Raw genomic sequence first — 22206 nt, 5'->3', positions numbered from 1 at the left:
TTTGTTTTTAATTAAAAACAAAACATTTGAGAAGTAGAGCAGCTTGTGTATGCACATCATTAATTATTCACGTTCCTAATAAATTAATTTTTTACATTTTTAAATACATTTTCAAGGTCTACCCTAGTCAAGTAAAACACTTAATAATTGCAACTTCACCATTCTGCTGAGTTCAATTTTCATATTGAGTGGAATCTCCACTGTTTTTTAATATCCCATGCAGACACGCCCTCAAGGAAGATAGTTGACAACTTGTGGCTGGCCCCTTTCTCTTGTGACTTTTTTTTTTATGGACTCCAACTGATACTGTTATGTAGGCTGGCAGCGGCAACATTTTCGGCAACAGCAGCAGGTTGTCACCGGTTTCCCAGTAGCAGCAGCAGCAACATCAACCTCATCATCATCATCATGATCATACGCAATCGATTGGGCTATTGTTGGTGTTTTGGTTTTGATTTCGGTTTCGGTTGGGCTTGTATCTTCTGCTTTGACGCATACTTCGGGGTCTGAATGTCTGGTTGCCGCTGCTGATATTGGATGCTGCTGCTGACGCTGCTGCTGGCCGAACTCTTTTGGCCAAAAATATTTCGATTACCTTTTGGATGGTCGAGTTCAGTTCAAGTTCGCGGCTCGAACGGTTCAGTTTGCCTGGTTTTTCCGCTCCGCAAGCCGGTATCGAATTGAGTGAGAACAAGGATAATCCCAACCGACTGGCAGGATAATGCTCCAGTGTCTGTGAAGTTATTAACCCAAAGTTGTTTAGTGCTACAAAACAAAAGCAAAATTAAACAAAAACAAAAACCGAAACCAAATTAATATTCGGTACATTTTATTCGCTTATTCGGAGATTAAAAAGGTAAAAATGTGACTGCATTGAGAACAAATACCGATAATTACATGCCAAATGCAAACAGTTAATATATATTCATTAAAAAGCTGATCATGATAAATGTCAAACGCCCACCAAGTTTAAATGCACTAAGCTCGGTCATGAACTTAAACATATATAGATATTCTGATAAATTAGAGTGGAATCAGAATTTACAGACTGATTTTTAAAATCTTCAAAGTGGGAGGAAATTATGAAATAATTTCAAAAAGCATATTTATGAAAAGATAGGTTGCAAAATTATCCTGATAAGAATACAATTTTTCCTATTAATATTGTTCAAACTTTATTCATTGAGTCTAAATTTTTGATAACATTTATAAATTATTTAGAAGCTTAAATTTGACCTATATTTTTCAATAGAATGCAAGAACTTTTAAAATTCCATTACTCGCTAAGGAGCTTATTTTCGTTTTCTGATGCAAAAGTAATGATGCCTAATCCGTAAATGATATGTGAACATAGCAAACTTCTCGACCTCTTCAATCGGAATAGCTAAACGGATATAGAAACGGCAAATCACGGAGAACCCGAAAGATCGGCGAGACAGCTAGAAGTGGCTCACTCTCAATCTCGTGGGTTACGCACCAGATTTACGTCATCTGTCCATAAATGAGCAAATTCCGAAGTTGCGGCCTCTTCACATCTGTGCGCCGAGATCGTGAGAAGAAGCATCCAAATGGGGTTTGACATGGCAGGCGGAACAGACCCGAGCCGAGATAGAGATCCTGCTATAAATACACATATGGGTATTCATTCCTGGGACAGCAATCAATTCAGCTGGATGACACCCAATGCTGATGGGCTTGTCGGCGCCATGGAGGCAAACTTGAAGATTTGCTATAATTAAATATCCGACTGGGGTTAACCCGTTCTTGTGATATCTGTTGAAGATTTATGGTTCACTGCGGTCCGGCTCAAAAACGTGCTGTCAATTAATTTGCACCAGGCTCAGTCAGAGATCATAAAAAGTAATGATCGGGGCATTTGAATTACAGCAACTAATATATTTAGTTTGGTCGAACCAGCCACATTTGATGGGTCTATCCATTCTCTTTTTTGTTTCATCATTTTCAATGCAAAGACTGTTATCTGAAATTTTCCTTCCCTATTCTTGGCTTCTTGTTTGCGGGTCTCGTCTTAATCATCATTTGTCTGGCTTTTTAATGTTTTGATGGATCATTGAAAACAATGAGAAGTAAAACATTTTCTATACCGAATGCTTCCTCGTTGTCTCGCCTGTATTTCGGATCTCGTGCTTTGCTCTTGATAATGACCCTGAAAGTGTCGAATTGTAAATGGTTTCTGTAACGCGACTGGGGGGCATTCTCATGAAGAGGTCATTTTCCATTTTCCCCCGCGACATTTGCATATCGAGTGTCTGTGTGTTTATGTGTGTGTAAATTGGACGGTCAAACTTCAGCTTCTGCCTGAAGATGGATCATTAAAATTCAATTAGATGTCGCTTAGATAGTCATTATAGAACTGGGCAGCTTACAGTTTGTTGACTCGCGGGAAGGTTATTGACTGCCGGGGAATGTCAACGGACCAATGCAATTATACTATGCTTGTAATTATGCCCTTTCAATTGTTACATCATCTGCGTAAATCTTATATAAACGATAGAGTTATCATTGCAATTAGATAATTACAGTTTTTTTGTCTCCAAACAATAAGCTCCCCTAAATTGTAAACGTTTTTTTAGCAGCCACTATGCGGTTTCATTTTCGCCAGCTTTGAATGTCTTCAAGCTGCACTAACCAAATCAAATCTTTGCGAACAATTGCCACTGAATATTTTCATTGAAGGGCTTTGTGGAGTGTTTTCTTTACGCTTTGCTTCCTTACACAACAATCAATGCGAACAATTAGCGGTAATCATTCAGGGTGAAGACAAGTGAAGATGAACCGTGTGGAGAGTTCGTTGCCTAAGTCTTTCGTTTTAATTTGCATGAAATATGAAATTTATCTGTGTTTGTAGCTGGATCCAACTCCGCTGTCAGCACATATCATTCGGAAAACATAATAGCTCCAAATGACCTCAGCAGCCGATCCAAAAGCCATCGAGCCATTGATTGCTCGAGTGTTTAACTGGAAGCGATGCGAATACTTGATTTCTGTTTGCGTTTAGTTTCGATTTGCTTTGCTTAATTCGGAATTAGCCACGTTCTAATAAGGCTCCACTATGATTAATAATCGTTGCCCATCACTTAAACAATGACGAGTGATTAATCGTTGTTTGTGGCAACCAAAGAAGTTATAAACACTTCATATTGATCCGATATCGATCTTTAATGCTGAAGAGGCTTAACATTTAGATCAAGCATGAATTTCAGGGTCACCTGCTGCTGCCTCCTTTTATTGTGAATGCAAAAGATAAGCCCAATCGAATTTAATTGCCATTTGATGGACACACTTGGCCGTAAATGGTTCGAACTGTCGACATATGCCCCACGCAAAAAAATATTCGTACACTTTTGCAAAAAAGTCATCGTCCATCTGTAAATGGCATTTGTTTGGGCTACATAAATCATTTAGCATCCGCTCGATTCGGTTACGTGAGAGCGCTATGGACACGCCTCGCTACCAAATATATGTATGTTATATGCTAATCTGTACGGCAACTTACGTGTTTCCGTTGTTCGCCGCATTTGTATGTAAATGGGCCAAAACACACATTTTAATCAATGAGTTTCGGCCCGATTCATGGTTTATCAATCAGCCTAATGAATAAAGTGTCGCAAAGCGTCGCTTACGAATGTCACAATTAATACCTTTTTGCACGTATTTTTTTTCTCCAGCATGTGGCCACCCAGCTCCTGTCTGTGGTTGGCTCTCGCCCTCCTGGTGGGCGTGGCCCAGGCCCAGAGCGGCAGTCGAGAGCACTTCGAGGATGCGGACAAGTCCAGCGAGTATACGGATCAGCAGTTCGATCTACGGCACACGATTCCCGGAGAACCGGGCCTAGACTATCCCATTCTAAGTTCGCCGCCAAGGACCAGCTTTGTGTGCAAGGGAAGACATGAAGGTGGGTATCAAAGAGGATTAACATGAAATTGAATCATAAGTTAATATTATTAGCTACTACCAACTAGTGCTCGTGATCGAAACTGAAATCTCTAGTTAAAACTCCAATAAAAGAGTTGTCTTTAATCCTTTATAAACCATTGCAGGTTATTACGCGGATGTAGAAAGTCGCTGCCAGGCCTTCCGCATTTGTGCCCATACCGCCCGATCACCCCAAGGATTCGGTTTCCTCTGCCCCAACGGAACGCTCTTCAGCCAGAAGAACTTTGTGTGCGATTGGTACCGCAATGTGAACTGCGATGATTCTGAAAAGTATTATGAAATGAACGAGGAGAAAACCGTTGGCAGCACCCACGAAATGATGGAGCGAGTGCGTCACATGATGGAATACCCCATGAAAACAATTTCAAAGGCCTTGCAACAAACCCAATCCCAGTCACAGAATCCACACCATAGTCTTAGCAAGGATCTAAGCGGAGCTAGTGGTGTTTTGAGTCAACCTGCGGCCATTAAGCTCAATGATCCTGAAACCCAAGTTGTTGGACGCGGAGAAGACGTGAAAAGTGAGCCATTGAGTGCAGTACAACTAGGAAGCATTAACCCCGGGGACAGCGAAGATGAGGGTATTTATGTGAATAGTTTGGGAGAACTTTCGTCAGATCCAGGCATTCAGTTTGATCACACCAATGCCCATATCGTGGCAGAATATCCCAGGGAGTACCACTACCAGAAGCAGAAGAACTTTGCCGAGCGTGTTAACGCGGGCTTGGATATCCTAACTGACTCGGAATCCAACTCCGGTGAGGCTATGGCACCCGATTACATCAAGCATATAAGAAATACTAAGGACGAGGCCGTACAACTAGATCTGGTATCGAATATAAACAATCTGCTGGATGAAGTATCCACTGATGTGGATCCCTCCATTTCCGGCTATCAATCTATGGCACCGCCGAAAGTTAAGCAACCTTTCCGATTCCTAAGTCGTGGATTCTCCATGCAGCGTGAAAACGGAAAGGGTAGCTCATCTTCCGGTTATGGCTACATTAAACCCAAACAAACGCCCAGCACTGTCAGATTTACGGTGAGTTTCCCCACAAAGCTAAAACCAACTCTGTGAACTATCTCAACTATCCACTACTTTTTTCTGTATCCTAACTTTTTGTTTGTATCTCTATCTATCTCTATCTTTCTATCTAAATTGCTACTCTATCAACTATCGCTTACATTACGCAATTTAAAACCACAAACCACACACACACACATACACAAAACCAGCCCAATGAGATACCCGCCGAAGATCACAAATCCATTGAGCATAAGCACACGTTTCCCAAATCAACAAGTACCAGCAGCACCACTTCGACAACCACTGAGTCAGCCACTGAATCAATAGAACATCTGCTGATAGCACCAACTTTGCCACCCGCTGAGGATGAGGAAGTTAGTACGCTAGTGGCATCTGAGGTCACCTCAACCCCAGCCGCGGAACCACTCAAAGTTTTGGCACCACCACTATCAGAAGTGGTGACTGCCGGGGAAGAGTCGGCTATCGAATCCATTGGACAGGCAGCTGCTCTCACTGCCAGTCTGCCCATAAGTGAGGATATAGTCCGAGTGGAGCAAAGTTCCGAAGCCTCTGAGAAGAATGATGCGCATCAAGAGGCTGCTAAGCTGCTGCTGGCAGGTGTGCAACTGACCTCCCACAATGATGAGCAGCATTTGGAAAGGAACGAAGTAGTGGTCACCAGTACGACAACCGCTAGCCCCATCACACCAGTCATGGTCACATCCACCGAAGTGGTGACTGAGATCAGTAGCACACAGGAACGGATTCGTGGCTACCGCAGGAATCGACCGGGAGTTATGTTGAAGCGTGCCCACATTCGCCCCTTGCCCACTGTGCGAACAACTACAGCGGCTACCACGCCAAGGAGCACAACACCCACTAGAAGTTACCTGGAACGCCTGGCTGCCAGTAGGTTGCGACTTTCTAGACTATCTCAAGCCACCAGGAGCACCGCAAAAGCAACAACGACCTTGCCAAGCACCACAACTACCCCGGCCACAACCACTACAGTGTCGTCATTCCAACAAATTCGCGGTGGAGCAGAACCAGGTCCAAATAAGAGGCTAACAGTGCGCGATATTGATCGCGAGACTAAGGTAGCGCCAAGCAAGGCCAACTGGGAAACCGTCCACAGCAACCTGCAACGCTTCCAGGTGCAACGCGGCAATCGAGTGTACACGCCAGCGACACGAGCCTCAGTCGGTAGCAGCAATGCGGCAACCACCAGCAGCACCACCAGTGCTCCTAGATCCTATATTGCGGCCACATCTACGCGAGCCACCGTTAATGTTAATCGCGGAAAGAATCGCTACTCCAACTTCAAGACCCAGGCGCCCGTGCAAAGAACTCGGGGTACCACCACCACGAGCACCACTCAGCGACCCACATCCTCGCTCTCCTCGCTGAACCAACATATCTCCGCCCTGGCATCGAACTATAATGGTGGCTATAGCTACAACCAGGCAACGCAAATCAGCAAACCCATACCACAATCACCATCACATGTCTATGCCACACACACGGCCAGCGATATCGCTGGGCACGCCTCTCAATCCCAAACCACATCCAGTCTTACGCCCGCCTCCGCTTTCCTATCCTTTGATAAGTTAACCCGTGCCATTGTTGACGAATCCGTTTTGCAGAATTTTAAGAGTGCCCAGTCGCAGGGTTCCAATCAAGCGCAGCAAAACCAGCGCCAGCAGCAGCAGCAGCATCAAGTGGCCAAGCAGCAACATCACTCGGTTAGCAGCAGCTATGTGAAGCCAGCAGCAGCGCCAGGTAAGGAGTTATCAAAATCAGGATATGGACTTCACAATAAATGCATTATTTTTGCAGCTATTTCCAGTCTGACTGTACCACAACGACCCCAACAAACATCGCAGTCATCTGTGCCGCCAGGAATTGTGATTGCTCGAGCTGAGGGCCAGCGTATTGCTCCCAACTCCGCCAGCAGCATCATTTCCAGCTTGGCCACTCAAGCACCAGTGACCAGCAACCAGGGCAACTCCTATGTCTCCCTCAACGATTTCCTTAACAACAAATTTGGTCAGAGTCCTGCAGCCAGCAGTAATGTTCATTCTGCTGCCACTTTGCAGCAGGAACAACAGCCACATTATCAGCAGCAAGCCACTCTGTCCTTGCAGCAGCAACAGCAACAGCAACGGCAACCTGTGCTGCAGCAGCAACATCAGCTCGTGCAACAGCAACGCCAGCCTGTGCAGCAGCAATTGAGCTTTATCTCGCAGCAATACCAGCAGCCGCAGCAGCAGAGTATCTACCAGCAATATAAACAGCCACAACAGCAACAGCAGCAGCAACACTTCCAGCAGCAGCAACAGCGGACGACGATCCACACCAATCAGCAACCCTATCTTACGCCCAATATCTTTGTGCCCTACCATCAGCAGCAGCAACAGTTGCCCCAGTTCCCGCCGTTGGCTCCACCCGTGTCGATATCCACGGGAAATATTGCCCAGGGACCGGTGATAGCCGGACGCCATGTGGATCACCTGAATGTGCAGCTGCCCACGCTGCCCAATGGCTTGATACCTGGCTTGCAGTTGGCACAAAAGCGCAGCGATGTTTCGTCCAGTCAGCTGCAGCTGACGGATACCAAGGGCAAGAACAACTTCTCCGGATCGGGCAAAAGTCGGGAACGGGCCTTCTATGCCGGACGTACTTCATACGATGTTCCCCAGAGCAGCGTTGGTCGACTGCCCAACGATATCACACAGCAACTGCGACGCCGGTTGCGGCGCTTCTGAACGAGATTTTGAGACGAACGAGCTAGGACTAGTACCTTAACTTATAGCTAAATTAGTAAACTATTTATGCCTAAGCTAAGACTACAATTGTACCATATATAGATCACTTTTTTAAAAATCATACTCTACTCGTATGTATGTGTGTGTATATTTTTGCATATTTATTGATAAATAAAACGAAAAAATTTACAAAAACCCGAACAAGTTCGCCCTCCTGTTGCATGTGAGATTAAGTTTTTATTGTTTATACGTTTTAGAGTTTTAAAATTATCAGCAATACGTACAGACCTTACCGAATTACGAATACAATACAAGGTTTCATTTTGCTGGCTTTAACTGTTCACTTAAATAAACATTACTAATATTCTTATATGCATATTATATTGTTTTACAATATTCCATTTTTAATTGGGCTTCGAATGTTCTCGCTTACTTGGTGTCAAACATTTTCTATTTATAAGTTGTTTTACTGCAACTTCACATCGCATATACATATCAATTGGAATCGCCCATAGCTACTTCAGTTACCTTGATTACTCAGTTGAATATCGGTATGGCATGGAGTATTTGTTGATACAAACAGACTGAATTCAACTAAACCGAATTATCAAGAGGCGTATGTGTGATGCAGATGGGTGGGCATAGGACATGGGCTGGTGGTTTTAAAATTAGTTAGAACTAAAAGGTACTAATGTAAAGTTCTGGACTATGCGAAAAAATAATTTAGGACGTATCTTAAACATAAACAACTAAAGGTTTGGGGAAGGGAACCTAACTATAACGTGGCAAACGCTTTGATATCGTCTATGCTGTGCGTCAAGCCTTAAAATGTACAGCGAATTTATACAAAATCACTTCTTGGATTACGAAATGCCCTCCTGGCGACGACGGCGGTCGGAAACTTATGTACAAAGCTTAAGTAAATGATGCAGCGAGCTGCGGATTCGGTAGGGTTTTGGATTCGCAGTCGGGGGTCTGGGGATCGTGCCTTTAACGCTCAACGCTTGGCGACCAGGCGGCATTTCTGGACGCGCACGCGTACTCAGGGAAGCGAATGGATATTGAACGCGGGTGGCGGTGCGGGTGCTGGCGGTGTAGCAACTGAAACCTCCACCGGCGCTATACTCTCCGTTTTAATGGGTTCCACGACACCAGGCTCATGCCTATGCAAGTGGCAGTATACCTTGCGATCCTCCTCGCTCAGGCTCCAATTTGCCGATCGTCCGCATGGTACATGAGCTGCAGCCTTGCAACACCGTTGAAAACAACATATACTAGCTCCCGTCTGCTGACAGAGTACGCACTGGTATCTCGTACTGTCCCACACCGCCGCATCTAATCCGTTGACGTGGGCTCCGATCAGATGGATGTCATTGCTCCAAACAGCACAGTCCTCGTGCAACCAAACTTCAAAGCCGTTCTCCGAGGTTTTTCCCATGCCGCGGAACGTCTCCACAAACTTGGATTCGGTACTGCAGTCCAGTAGGTCCACAGATGAGCATTGTGAGCGGGACTCATTTGGATCGTCGCTGTAGGATATCGAGCTATCGTGCGTCTGTTTGCGCTTACGTTTATGCTACAAGAAATTGATACATTAAATGGTTTAGTGCTCATTTAACATATCTGAGTTTTGTGTAAGTCTTACCATGCTTATCTTCGGTGCTTGCATAATATTGGCTAGCGTGGCAGGCACAGCGGGCAGATTCCGCTCCTGACCCTTCACCATGTCCTCGCGTCGCCGTTTGTTAACAAACATACCATCGATGTCCTGTGCTCCGGGTGTCTGCACAGCGGCACGATACTCGTCGCAGTCGCTAGTCACTAGGTACGGACCGAAGAGATCACCTAGGCCGAGCTTATGCGGACCCCGCTTGCAGAATACACATATCCACGTGGAGTCAGTGGTGTCCGCATCATAGCGATTGCTCAGCGTAGAGCTGTGCATTCCCCTCAAGTTTTTTCGTTCGTGCGGCGCCTTTTTAACCTTGGTCTGCTTCTCGTTCACGTCCTCGGCACTGTGTGTGTTCTTGATACTCACACTTCCATCCGGTTTGATTAGTATAAAGGGAGATTTGAACCTCAGCTCGGGAACGGATCCTCCTCCATTTGTAGGCGCCGGAGTGCTATCCTCGTCGGTGGTAAAGGCTGGCTTTCGAGCCGACTTTTTCCCATTCTGTTTTGCATTCTTTGCATTACCCTTTCCCGCCGATCCCTTCTTCCCCTTGACCCCTGCATTCTTTTTTTTCGCTCCTGCGGCAGGTTTGCTTTTCGTAGCAGAAGCCGCTTCGCTTAGCTGGCGAGCTGCAAGAGCCGCAGCAGCTGCCGCCGAGGTGCTAGGCTTGTCATCATCTTCAAAGTCTGGCTCTTTAGTCACCTTTTTTTTACGACCTGGCTTTTTGGCAGGTGGATCGTCGATCATAAAACGCAATAGTGAGGCATCCATGCCCATGGAAAGCCTACGAGGTGGCGGTCTCCTGGGCGCAGGTGCTTTAGCTGGCACAGGGGTGTTCGATTTACTGTCATCTCCTGCAACCAAGGGCGTCGATGTGGATCGTGATTGGGGTATGGGACTGTGCACGGGGCTGGGCATCGTAGACTTCATCGCCGCTTTGGTGGCTACTGGCCGAATTTCAGGCGTAGGTGTTTGATTGGGTGCCAGGACTGCAAGCACTGAGGTCTGATTTTCCGCTGGCGTATCGAGCGTCTTTGAAGGGTCCAGAGCCAGCTGGGCGGTCAAATTGTGTGCAACCATCGCTGCCGATTCCTCAGCTGGCTTTTCTGGGCTGGATATCCTTTCCGTCTCCTCCTCAATGCCAGCAAACATTTGCTCTAGCTTATCCTCCACTTCCCCAAAGGGACAAGACTCAGAGTTGGCAGCGGGTGATGATTTCTTGGGGGATTCGGTTGCAGGAGGCGCAGCAACTGCAGCAGTGGTAGGTGGATCAGGGTGCGCAGGCGATACCTTGTTTACAGCTGGTTCCTCTTCCTCATCACATTCGTGCACACTGACCGCCGGCTTAGCATCGATGTCGCCCTGTTCTACTAGGGCAGGAGATGCAGGGGTGTCAGTAGTGGCCTTATTATTAATCTCAGGCTTCGGAATATTATTGACGGCGTGGCTACTTTGGCTGCTATGCGTGTTTGCACTAGAGCTGCTGGAGCTACTGCTGCTGCTATTGCTCTGCGGACTAGGTGGCGGCATCGCAGGAGATGTATGATTTTTGGGAGGCTCATCGTCCTGCTGCATTCGGTGCTGTTCTGTAAGGTTCCGCTGCAGCAGGGCCTGCCGCTGCTTTTTCGTCTTGGGGTTTTCATTGTCATTATAGAGTGTGGAACTATTGCTGTTGCTATTGTTTTCCGCAGGAGCCGGTGATCCTCCACGACCGTTCTCTTGCGTCGTTTTCTCATTCTCGGTTTGCGATTGCTTCTGCGTACTGAAAGGCTGAAACTCACCGCCTCCATTCTTGGGCGACTTCTTGGGACTGCAGCTGTTGTTAAGATTGGCTGCCTGTTGTGGATGCTGCGGCTTGCTGTTTTCTCCCTCTGGTGCATTTTCATTTGGGGTAACTCTCATCACCATACTGGCTTTTCGTTTGCGTCGCTTTCGACTGTTACTGCTGTTACTGTTTGATTCCAAAGACTCCTCATTGGATGTGGTCAGGTAGGGAGACTCAGGAGCTTCTGGTACCGGGTTCGCTGCAGTTTTATCTGTCTCAGAGTTTCGGTATGACAGATCAGTTATAACAGGCTGTTCCTCTGACTCTGGTTTGTGCTTAACCGCCTGATCGAGATTCGTCAATTGCGCGGTGCGGGAATGATGTGTCTGATGTTGACTTGAGGATGCTGTTTGCTGTTGGCTCGCATCCTGTGGTTGAGCGTGAAATTGTCCGCTTGTCAGGAGAGGTGGTAGGAGCGGTGGTGGAGCTGTTTGGCTGGTGGCATGCTGATTGTGGTAGTGCAAGTGTTGGGGGTGTGATTGTGATTGCGTCTGATCCTGCTGCATGTGCTGGTAGCTACCTCCACTTGAGCTATTAAGCTGATGGTGCAAATGCAGTTGATTGTAATCCATTGTGGGTGATAACATCTGGTGCGGATTTGCAGCCAGCGGTGACTGAGGCGTAGGCGGCGTCTGTGGTCCATTATATTTGGGGGTTAAGTTGTAAGGCGGCTGCTGTTGCTGGTGATAGTTTCGTAGGGGTGAGGCTACAAAAAGATTTAAAATGAATATGTTTAAAATTCTATTTAACCCACCATGGGTCTTACGTTTTTTGTTGGCATGTTGCTGCTGTACATTGTGCGTTGGCAGTTTGCTAGCTGAACTCGCTGAAGGGTATCCAAAATCCTTCTCCTTCTGTGGGTTCTTCCCCGAAAGATCGGGTTCGAAGCTGCGTTTTAATTGCGTCAGCTTGAAATTCTCATCGCGAGATTGCATGTAGTGCGGGCTGGCTATGTGGTTGTTACTTCCACTGTTACTGCTGCTGTTGCTCCCAGTGTGATTGGTGTTCCCAGAAACAGATGTTGGCGGTGGTGGCGGAAGCAAAGACTCGCAGTCGCCTCCATTGCTGAGGTTACCTGATGGGGCTCCCTGATTTTGGCGGCTGGACTGCAGCAAACTGACATGGGCAGCTGCCATGGCAGCCAGATGTTCCTGTTGCTGCTGCTGTTGCAGCTGCGTGCTGGTGGGCGTGGCATTGGTTGTGAGATTTTGACTGTTTCGTAAAGAAATTCCTCGGATTAACTAAATTAAAGCATATAATGGCTAATACACTTACATTGAAGGATAATTGGGGGCATGTATGAGGGATTGTTGTTGCTGTTGGGTCTGATGCGGTTGTTGATTCGGAGGTTGCTTGGCCAGGGGCTGGGCCGCACTTCGTGCGGACTGTAAGGACAAGTCCATGGAGTTGAATGGCAAAGTTCCTGAGTAGGGCGGTGCCAGCAATGGATTCATCTGATGGTGGTGGTCCAGCTGAGAATGCAAATTCAAACTTAGTTAAAACGGATTGGCCAGTATTTAATAAAGGAAAAACACGAAATAGCATAAAAGCAAACTAAGATATCAACAACTAAACGATACTAAAGAAAGCTTTTACGGCCCAAATGGCGAAGGAATCGAGCATGCTTTTGGGGACTAATAGGATCTGGATAACTGGCAGCTTGATCTCGACGGTTTCTCGCTTTGTCCTAATTACGTTTTTGTGATTGGCCGACATGAAATTGTAAATGGCATCGGGTGGAGGTGGAGGCTGGGCGGAAACGGTTCCGGAAACGTGCCAGGCCAACGGAGATCGCACCATTCCAGGCCGTTCGTTGGACATGTGCGCCAACTGCGGCTGGCGGGGTATGTACGAAGGAATCTGAAGATTAAATGGATGTCAGGTTTCTGTTGTGATCAAAGACGTTAGTTTCACTTACTTGTAATGGATTCCAGGAGGCGTTCTGGGCCGCCTGACTGAGGTGCCCAGGATGGGGATGGTTGTTGTTGGCCATCTCTTTCAGCGGCAGCTAACTGAGGGTATTCGTATATGTCACCCAACTCATGGACTATCGGCTCTAGGCAATCCTTCGGACTAATGCGGAATGTTAATGAAAAACCGACAGCTGGGAATTGGGGAACGGTGCGGCTGGAGGGAAAGGCGACCTAATCTTTCTGGGAAGGATCCTGCACACGAATTTGCTAACTCCGGCCGGACAGCCGCTGCTCTTTTTCGCCCATAAACAAGACCGCACGCACTTTTTTCACACACCACCCACACACCAACCCACTCGGAAAGGCAAAAAAAATTTCTTTCGCCGCTCTTGTGGTCCTTGCGCGAACAGTCGATAACACAACCTATCGGACAGATGACAGCGCGTTGTTTTGCACGCTACGCCAAACGCACGCGGTCTTTCGCACTGCCGAACGTCCTGACAACATTGTTTATTAGCCACTGTTCCATGAGCAGTCTTGTCAAAGAGGTGTTAATTTATTATGGCGAAGACACAGTTTTCTTAACTATCTCTAGGGGCGGGGATGCTAGATTGTACCTCTTAATTTTCAGCTGTAGCGCATTGCGAATTCGTTGCGACTGCGTGCAAATTTTTCTTGTTTTGGGTCGACCAGCGCATGCAAACGAAAACGGGCTCTAAAAAGCATGAGCCGGTGCCGTTATTGCGGCAAACACATCGCGCCGAACATGGAGACCTAACTAAATATAATTATGCAAGTGCCGCAACTTTGTTTTTGTGTTTTTTTCGTGAATTTTAAATTGTTAAAAACAAAATGTAATTTATTAGAGCTGGAACTGAAATCGATATCTATTCGATACTATCGATTTTTAGGCTTGTTAAGAAACATCGATGTTATATTGCAACTATCGACTATTTCCTTGGTCACATTTTCCAAGGAATGACATTTAAGTAAATAGTCCTTAGAATTCCAATTTTAAAATATTTTGCAGTAAATGAACATATTAACGAAGTGAGATGACTTAAACGGAATATTTGTAAGATCTATCGTAATAACGAAACAGTTACTTTGGTGAAACAGATTTGTTCAGCCCTGGTCATGTCGCAAACGCCGGTAAGTGCAACATTAAGATCGTAATGAGCGCGGGAAAACGTGGAGCGTTGATAATATTTGAAGGATGTGATCGAAGTGGAAAGACCACTCAAAGCAGGCTGTTGGGTAAGTTACGGAGACCTTTAAGGCCCAGCTTATAATCCGTATCCATTTTTAGTTGAACTCTTGAAATCGAAGGGCATTCCGACATTGCCCATGAATTTCCCGGAACGCAGTTCCAGCATTGGTCAGGTGATAAACTCCTATTTAACGAACAGCAAGGATCTTCCGGATGAGGTGATTCACTTAATGTTCTCCGCCAACCGCTGGGAGCACATAAACCAGGTGAAGGAGAAGCTGCTTGAGGGCACCACATTGGTTGTGGATCGATATTCGTTCTCTGGCGTGGCATATAGCGCAGCCAAAGGATTAGACTTTGATTGGTGCTATGCTCCGGAAAGGGGGCTCATAAAACCAGATGCTGTATTTTACCTAAGAGCACCACCAAACGACCTTACACATCGAGGACAATACGGCAAAGAGCGGTCAGTGCAACATCTGCATTAAAATGATTATCAAGATTACAATACCATATCTTATACCATTGCAGTTATGAGAAAGTAGAATTCCAAGGTCGTGTGGCCGAAGTATTCAACCGCATTTGCTCCAAGGAGGGCAGCTATTTTCACCAGTTCGATGCCAGACAGTCTGTAGAGGATTTACATGCCCAGATAGCGAGCATTACGGAGGAACTCCTGCCCAAAGTGGCCACCCGACCTCTGGACACGTTATCGTAGCACACGTCCTCGCGTCGCCATTCATTAGAGGGGATTTACATTGATTTATGCAATACACGAATGTTTGTTATAAATGTTTTAAATGCCGCTTAACTTTTAATTTACGATAAAGCCGCAGGCAATAAATCCTAGCATCGGGCGATTGGAAGGATATCGTTAGGTGTTGAGCGAAATGCATTTACAGAATTGCACACCAAACTGGATTAAGCAGGGGGATTAAGTGTAAGCCAGGTGGCACATGCAATTTAATTTCCATAATCCCCCTTCATGAAAAGCCAATTTTTGTTGCTCCATTGTAGTTCGTTTATTTTATACACCATTACTAAGGGACTCTCTCTTCACTCTAAATGCTAAGCTAAAGCGAAAAATAATTTATGCGGATCAAACTTAGTTGCTAAACCACCAAAATAAGCACGCGAATTCAATTAGGCGCAATCCTTCAAAACTAGTTGAAATCTGAGCTCTCATAGCCCATATCCTCGCGTCGACTGCGAGGAGCTGGCTTGGGATTCCTCGTCCTCAGGGTCAGCTGGCGGTAGCCCACTCCCGGCTTGTAATCCACATTGATTGGTGCATGGGGTCGCAGACTGGACACGCCGGCCCGTCTCTTCTGCGCCTGATGGTAGAAGGCTATATCGCCGTAGCTATGCTTCGGCCACATGCACTCACAACCAGAGGGCACCGTCCGCGTCTCTGATTCCCAGCAGCCGGAGGCGTCATTCAGTCGAATCAGATGGATGGTGCGGTTGAGCTGGATGCACGAGAAGCCCGTTGCCGAGCAGATCTAAATGCACGTAACGCAAAGGTCATTTAACTGAATATTCGCTTTCTATCTATGTAGCTCACCTCTCGTTTCTCGCTTCGCTCGGAGAGCAGAGCTCGGAGCAGTTCATTGCCCCTGTAACCATATTCATAGTTATAGTTCCTCGAGGGCTGCGGTGAGTAGTTGTGGGCACATGTAACCTCCACATAGTGATTGGGACGGTAATCGCCGCTTTCCAACTTCACGGTCACCCGATTTGTGGGGCACAACGACTGATAGGTGACTACCTGTGAATGGGCAAGTACATTATATGGAGTTCATTATTATATTCAATTAAATTGAGTTACTTACCCCATCTGAGCTGGGATTGGGGCCCAGAAATGGTACCGGTGGCATTACACTGCGAACGCGGCGCTTGCGCACGTTCTGTATCCCGTAGGGCATCTGTGAACTCAGTTCGTCTGCGTCCTCCTCTTGACCTGCGTAATCCTCCTCGCCCTCAATGTCCACATCATCTAGACCGCCAGATGGTAACTCATTGTTGGTGTACTCGGGCTGACCTGGTTCCCCTGCTCCGCCTGCTTCATCCATGGCTGACCTGAAATTGCATATGCATGGAAATTTGTTAGTTTTGGCCATGAATTAGCGCTGCTCTCATCTCGCGGCCACTGGAGCTGCTTTCGCCTCCACGACTGCCTGATGTCGCCGCAGGCAAGCGGAAATGACTGCAAAAGCGGTTTTACACATGAAGAAAAAAAAATGTAAGCATCCAATTGCAAAAATTGTAACTAATCCTATCATGATTAAAAGACTTCATAATAAATAAATCTGATAATTTTAAATGAACTTTTTTATATAATTATATTATAGTCGGGAAACTTTTGAGTAATTTAAGGAAACATGTAAAATGATCTTACATTTTAAAGGACTTTTTTCCTATGTGATATTGCCTGCGGTGGCGTGGTTAAAAAAAAAAATAAGTTCGTTTTTGACGTTTGTTATTTGCATGGCCGCCGTTTCTTTTCTGCAATTTTTCCAGTTGGCCAACAAAAGCGCATCATTTTGCATTCAACTGCAGCAAATGCCAATGAATTTTTTAGCTTTCGCTTTGGCGCGCGGCTTTGTCTGTGGATGGAGCTGCGGCCATGGGGATGTGCCGGGAGATTCAGATTGGTGGGCAGGAGATGCTCGTGGTGATGGCGTTGTCCTGAGCCTGTGGCGCGGCACAAAGCTCTCCGCTTCGCGAATGTCGTTGGCTGCCAGCGGATTTCCCCCTTCGTTGTCGATGCCTCACAGTACATCTCTCATACCCCGAGTCCCCATACAGATACCATCCCTTACCCTATTCTTCCTGCCCCGAAGCTTTATCCCTCTGATCCAGCGGCGTTGGCATTTTTGAAGCCCGCTTTCAGGGCAACAACGGCTTTGATAGTTTTGTCGCAAAGTTTGTGAAAATGTTTTGAAATGAATGCAGATGGAATAGTTGAGGTGAGCGCTGGTTTAAATTAGCACAAAAAAGGCGGCTGGCATTATACGGTTTTGAGTTCTTGCAACAGCGAATAATTGTGGTTTTGATGTGAATGCTTTCTAAGAGTTTTATCTAAATCGATTTTTGCTGACAGCTTAGCTTTTGCCAAAGGAATCTGTGGGATTTGTATTTAACCAAAATATTTCTGACCTTAAGGATGTACTCAAAAGTGGCAGGGTATCCTTTCTACTGAGCACAACTGCAATGACTTATTTTTTCCTCTTCAAGGAATCCACAGTCATATTTCGGTGGGTATTCCTTTTATATTGCTGCTTTTTTGGTGCATGCAAGACGCAGATTACGTAATCCCTGGCTCAGAGTGCACATGATCCTTGCAGCTCCTGATCTCGTTCAATCTGACAAAGGGGATAAAGCGCAGTCAACTGGAGGAATCAGCTTAAGCGCTTACGTTTGTGCTCACGCTTACGTCATGCGATGTTGTCATTGACTTTTAGTTGATATGCAACCAGCAAGCCAGAGAGCCCAGATTAGTCGGACTGCAGACTGCCGGGGTGGACTCTGCAGATGGAATAGGATCGGATAAGCAGGAGGAGGCGCAGGAGAAGCAAATGCAAGTGGTACGGGCGGAGAAGAGCAAGCTTTACGGCTTGGTTCCCCTTCTGTCGGCTCCAATCATATGCGGCCACATTTCCACGGAATCTGAACTCATTGAATGCGCGCTACACGCCAATGCCTCTAATTTTCCATACTTTCGCTATATAGTGATGACTTGGATACATGAATCTTTTTTAACGTACTTATCACATAATATTTTTGAAACAATTTAAAGGCTCTACAAATAGATACATTTGGCAAGCTTACTTTCACAGTATATGCAAATTGAATTAACTAAATTTTCAAATTTTGGTCTTTGAATTGGTTTTAATACTTTGGAATTACTTGTTGCAAAATATACAGATTGAAGTAAATGTTACCTTTCTCATCACTGGTCTTACCTTTGGTTGATGTTGCTGCTGCGGCTGCGACGCTCCAGCAACAATTGCTCCTGCTCCTCCATCGGCTGCAGCCAGTCGATGTTGCTGTTGTCCTTGATGATGCTGTTGCTGTTGCCATTGCTGTTGCTATTACTATTGCTGTTGTCCTGGTCTTTGTTCTGGTCCTGGGTAACAGCAAACCTGCCCATACCTTGAACGGCCGCATTTAAGTCGGACAATTGCAGACGGAAGTCGTTGCGAGCATTCTCTGGATCATCATCAAACTGTCCCAGTCCCATTTCCATTCCCAATCCCTGTTGCTGCTGTTCGAGTTGCTGCTGTTGATGTTGCTGTTGTTGCTGCTGCTCATGTTGCTGCTGCTGCTGCCGTTGTAGATGTTGCTGCCTGTCGTATATGCTGTGGATGGGATTTCCGTAGAGTTTTTGCTGCTGTTGCTGCTGCCATTTGGCCGGTGCTTTGTTGTAGTTATAGTTGTCATTGTTGTCGTCCTCGTTGCTATCTGCAATGCCATCAACGTCCACATCCCCGTGCTCCCACTTGTAGTTGTAATCGTTGTAGTTGTTGTCCGTGGCGCTTCTATAGCCATATCTATTGTTTTTGAGCCCCGGCGTCGATTCCATCGTCTCCTCGCAGGCCATGGCGAGCGTTCGTCTGGAAGAGCCACTACCAAAACAGCGAGCAGCTAGAATGACGGCCAGGAGCAGCTGCAAATGTGGCAGAAACAAAGAGATTTGCTCGATAAGAAGGGTGCGGCACAAGGCAACGGAAATGTTAAACAATTGTTGTGTGGCTAATAAACTGCAAAGTGTCAACAGTTGTCGAAGGGGAAAGTGGGAGGGGGCTTGATATGCAAATACCCCTCAATTCGAATGGCAAACAATGCATGTGGATTAATATTTATCACATGCGATTAGGCATCGCAATGAATAGGTTTATAAAAATATTTGTTGGGTATTTGGGCATCAAAGGCTTATTCAAACCCCTGGATTAGTGGGTAAGTCAATGAGATTCTTATAAAGGGTTTATAGCAAGCTATATGCATTATGGTTATTCATTGTAGTCTTAGTTGTTATTAATACCTTATCAGTTGAATGAATTCCTTAGGTACTATACTTTGACAATGATACCAATTATCTTGATAAATAACTCTTTAATTTCTTGAAAAATAAAGTTCTTCCCCAATTTCGCATTTTATTGTTTTGCACGTGACGTAGATATTTTATTCTTATCAACATGAAGATACTTAAGGAAAGCCTTGCGATAGGAATCAAATGATAATCAATACGCTCTGCTGATAGGCATGGTTATCAGTTGTACAAATATTACAACATGTCTAAAATTACCACAGTAATTACGAAACACGATTGTTGCTACGTTATAAAATTCCTAGAAAATCCATCGATAACTTTTTAATTTCATTACAACTACGAATTTAGTTTTTATTCCTAATTTTTTTTGGAAGCTCTGCAGTCTACTACTGCCAACCGAAAATCGACCGCTAATTCAACTAAGAACTCAACAAAATTCCGATTGACGAAACCGAAAACTTAAGCCTAAACAGCCTCCAAGTTCCCACTGAGCCGGCTGAAGGGGAAAGTTGAATTCCCTGCTGGATGTTGACAATCAATGTGCTTGGGGAAATTGGAATAACGTCAGGACCAAAAAACCGAACCCAAATAAGATGAAAACTTTTCGCTTGGCTTTCCCCCTATTTCCACTTTAAGGTTGCGAAACTTTTCGGTCAAGATTTTCAGACCTGTCTGTATTTGTGTCTGGTGTCTATGTGCGATTTCTCTGATTATGTGGTGCTGTCCAAAAAAAAAAAGTAAAAGTGCCTCAAGTGAAAATAGTTGGGCGACCTTTAGCGATAATGCGCTGCACGCGTATCCTATCCTTTCCTATCCTATCCTTTCCTATATAGGCATCCAGATATAGTCGTCGTACAGCTAGCTACATTCATTAGAGGCACACACTACGTGACCGAATAGTTGGCGCCGGAAATGCTCAAAACTGAGATATGAACACAGTGCTTTTCTCCAGCGGCTCCATTTCCTGTTCCCACTTTTCCTTGTCGCTCTACAAGTTCTTTTGTCTCAATCTGGCTTTAACATGTACTGCAAAAAACTTGTTACAAGTCTACAAGTTCAACTGGTTGCTCTTAGTTTGGATTTTCCCATTCATATATTCGATATAATATTTAAGAAGACCAAGTACTTTTTTAAGTGTATTATATATGGAACATACATATGTATAAGTGGAAGTATCACGGATGTATGCAAGTGTTGTTGCCGCTCTGGATTTATAAGATTTCTTTTATGCTCTGGCTGGGCCTACCACAAAACTTCTTTCATTTATCTCGGCCTCAGCCCCAGACCACCCCACTTTCGATCCCCCACTTCCTCGCCAGCGCCTCCAAGTTCGGCGGACCAGCAAGTTTGTCAAACTATTTGTATGGAATTCACAATTTGTGTTGATGAAGTTTCTCCCAAGTCTCTCCAAGTCGCAGCTTACGAAGGCGACCGCGTGATCTGCGTGAACTGTGTGAACAAGTGTTTATGGAATTGAATTATTTTCCTTTTTCCTTGTTTGGTTTAAGGCGTGGATTTCCCCTAGTTTTGTTTCAGATAAACCAGGTGCGAAGGCAGACTTTGTGTGCTATCTTTTTTGGGGCTTACAGGTGGCTTTGTGGGGGCAGTCGCTCTTTGTGTGATTTAAAGTGGCTTCAATAAGCCGATTTCCTCGAAAATTTAACTTTGATGGGTGTTGTCGGTTTTATTTTAACGCCATTAATAATTAAGCTACAGTGGAGCTAAGGAGCTCTAAAGCTTACTTTTACTTAAAGTTTTATAGATGCCTAGAATCTTATAGACTTTAAAATCAGATTCAAGTTTTAAAGATTATATTTTTATTACATTATTGAATAACATAATATCTATCTAAAATCATAGTATTGCGAAGAAATTGTTTTAGTAACCAGCATATTATTTTGACAGTGACCTATTCCACGTTATGTGGCTCTTTTTTCATGATTTATATCTGTATATTTTCCAGGTGAATTTTAATTGAAATACAGCCATAGAATTTCAGCACCATGGAAGACGCTTAGCCTCGATTTATTTTGTTATTGCTTTGAATACCACCGCCCCATATTTTTGTTGCACAACCTAGCGTAATAACAAAAACAATAACACCGGCTGGGGCAATTGAAAATATAATTTCATAATTTATGGTGTTAGTTTTCGCATAGCGTTTGCCTGCCTTATGCAAATGATTGCGCTTTTTCGTTGTTTATTATTTTATGTTTTTGCTGTCGCCGAATTTTTTTTACCACGTCGCACATCCCGACTGCCATTCAATTACATTTTTGCAATCAAACTGCAATGTGGCCAGACAATGTTCAGCTGCTCACCTGGCTAGAACAGATAAATATATATGTATAGATACCAGCGATACCTTTAGCATATGTACATATGTATGTGGGGCATACGGGACGAACTGATGCATATATGTTGCATAAATTTGTGACCTTTCAGTTTTCAATTGAATTTCTCTGCACGGCGGCAATTGTTCGAGGAAAACTTGGTCCTTGCATTGGCAGTAGTCGGAAAAACAACACAACTAAGCGGAGAGAGTACCCAATTTGCATGCTTGTAGTGGTATGTTTTTCGGGGCGAGGGGGTGTGGTGGTTTTTATATAACTGCAATAACATGAGCATGCAATTCTCCCCTCGATTTGTTTTAATTGTTGCTCCTTGCTCACTCGGTCCTTGTTTTCGTTGCTGTTGATGTGATCGCAATCCCCTTGTTATTGTTATTTTTTTCGGCTCTGTCTGGCGCTTATTGGCAATTGTCAAATATTGGTTTTTTTCCTA

The 22206-nt window shown here is 45.1% G+C and overlaps 4 protein-coding genes across 10 annotated transcripts in view; 2 read left to right on the top strand and 2 right to left on the bottom strand.

Annotated features, from left to right (window-relative positions):
• Positions 1-610: 610 nt before the first annotated feature.
• On the top strand, positions 611-7939 carry CG5756 (uncharacterized protein). 2 transcript variants are annotated; one of them, NM_166262.3, is made up of 5 exons: positions 611-856; positions 3690-3916; positions 4062-4999; positions 6628-6763; positions 6821-7939. In NM_166262.3, exons 2-5 carry the CDS (start codon positions 3691-3693, stop codon positions 7747-7749), a joined length of 2229 nt encoding a protein of 742 aa, NP_725747.1. In that variant the 5' UTR covers positions 611-856; position 3690; the 3' UTR covers positions 7750-7939. The 2 variants fall into 2 exon arrangements, with proteins under 2 accessions (NP_725747.1, NP_611292.2); NM_137448.4 differs by having other exon boundaries at positions 5194-6763.
• Positions 7940-7968: 29 nt separating this feature from the next.
• CG5098 (uncharacterized protein) lies at positions 7969-14060 on the bottom strand. Of its 4 annotated transcripts, none has more exons than NM_001274137.1 (6): positions 13165-13595; positions 12942-13106; positions 12522-12718; positions 12013-12458; positions 9395-11952; positions 7969-9325 (listed from the first exon to the last, which is right to left on the bottom strand). In NM_001274137.1, exons 1-6 carry the CDS (start codon positions 13237-13239, stop codon positions 8747-8749), a joined length of 4020 nt encoding a protein of 1339 aa, NP_001261066.1. In that variant the 5' UTR covers positions 13240-13595; the 3' UTR covers positions 7969-8746. The 4 variants fall into 3 exon arrangements, with proteins under 4 accessions (NP_001097363.1, NP_001261066.1, NP_001303356.1 ...); NM_001103893.2 differs by having other exon boundaries at positions 12001-12458; NM_137447.4 differs by lacking the exons at positions 12942-13106; positions 13165-13595 and adding an exon at positions 13777-14060.
• A 39-nt stretch (positions 14061-14099) lies between these two features.
• Positions 14100-15277, top strand: CG5757 (uncharacterized protein). 2 transcript variants are annotated; one of them, NM_001274136.1, is made up of 4 exons: positions 14100-14209; positions 14279-14416; positions 14469-14835; positions 14901-15277. In NM_001274136.1, exons 2-4 carry the CDS (start codon positions 14335-14337, stop codon positions 15085-15087), a joined length of 636 nt encoding a protein of 211 aa, NP_001261065.1. In that variant the 5' UTR covers positions 14100-14209; positions 14279-14334; the 3' UTR covers positions 15088-15277. The 2 variants fall into 2 exon arrangements, with proteins under 2 accessions (NP_001261065.1, NP_611290.3); NM_137446.4 differs by lacking the exon at positions 14100-14209 and having other exon boundaries at positions 14264-14416.
• A 94-nt stretch (positions 15278-15371) lies between these two features.
• CG34386 (uncharacterized protein) overlaps positions 15372-22206 on the bottom strand; it is a 31214-nt gene continuing 24379 nt past the window's right edge. For both annotated transcript variants that reach the window (NM_137445.2, NM_001103892.2), the window contains exons 2-5: positions 18335-19038; positions 16202-16448; positions 15934-16137; positions 15372-15871 (exon numbers count right to left, since the gene is read on the bottom strand). In NM_137445.2, coding sequence (NP_611289.2) covers positions 15533-15871; positions 15934-16137; positions 16202-16448; positions 18335-19038 — 1494 coding nt within the window. In that variant the 3' untranslated portion in view covers positions 15372-15532. The remainder of the gene's footprint in view (positions 15872-15933; positions 16138-16201; positions 16449-18334; positions 19039-22206) is intronic.

This window comes from Drosophila melanogaster, chromosome 2R (assembly GCF_000001215.4).
Source record: "Drosophila melanogaster chromosome 2R".
Classification (NCBI taxonomy): domain Eukaryota; kingdom Metazoa; phylum Arthropoda; class Insecta; order Diptera; family Drosophilidae; genus Drosophila; species Drosophila melanogaster.
The sequence above is the reverse complement of the archived record's forward strand: the minus strand, read 5'-3'. Positions and strand labels throughout refer to the sequence as shown.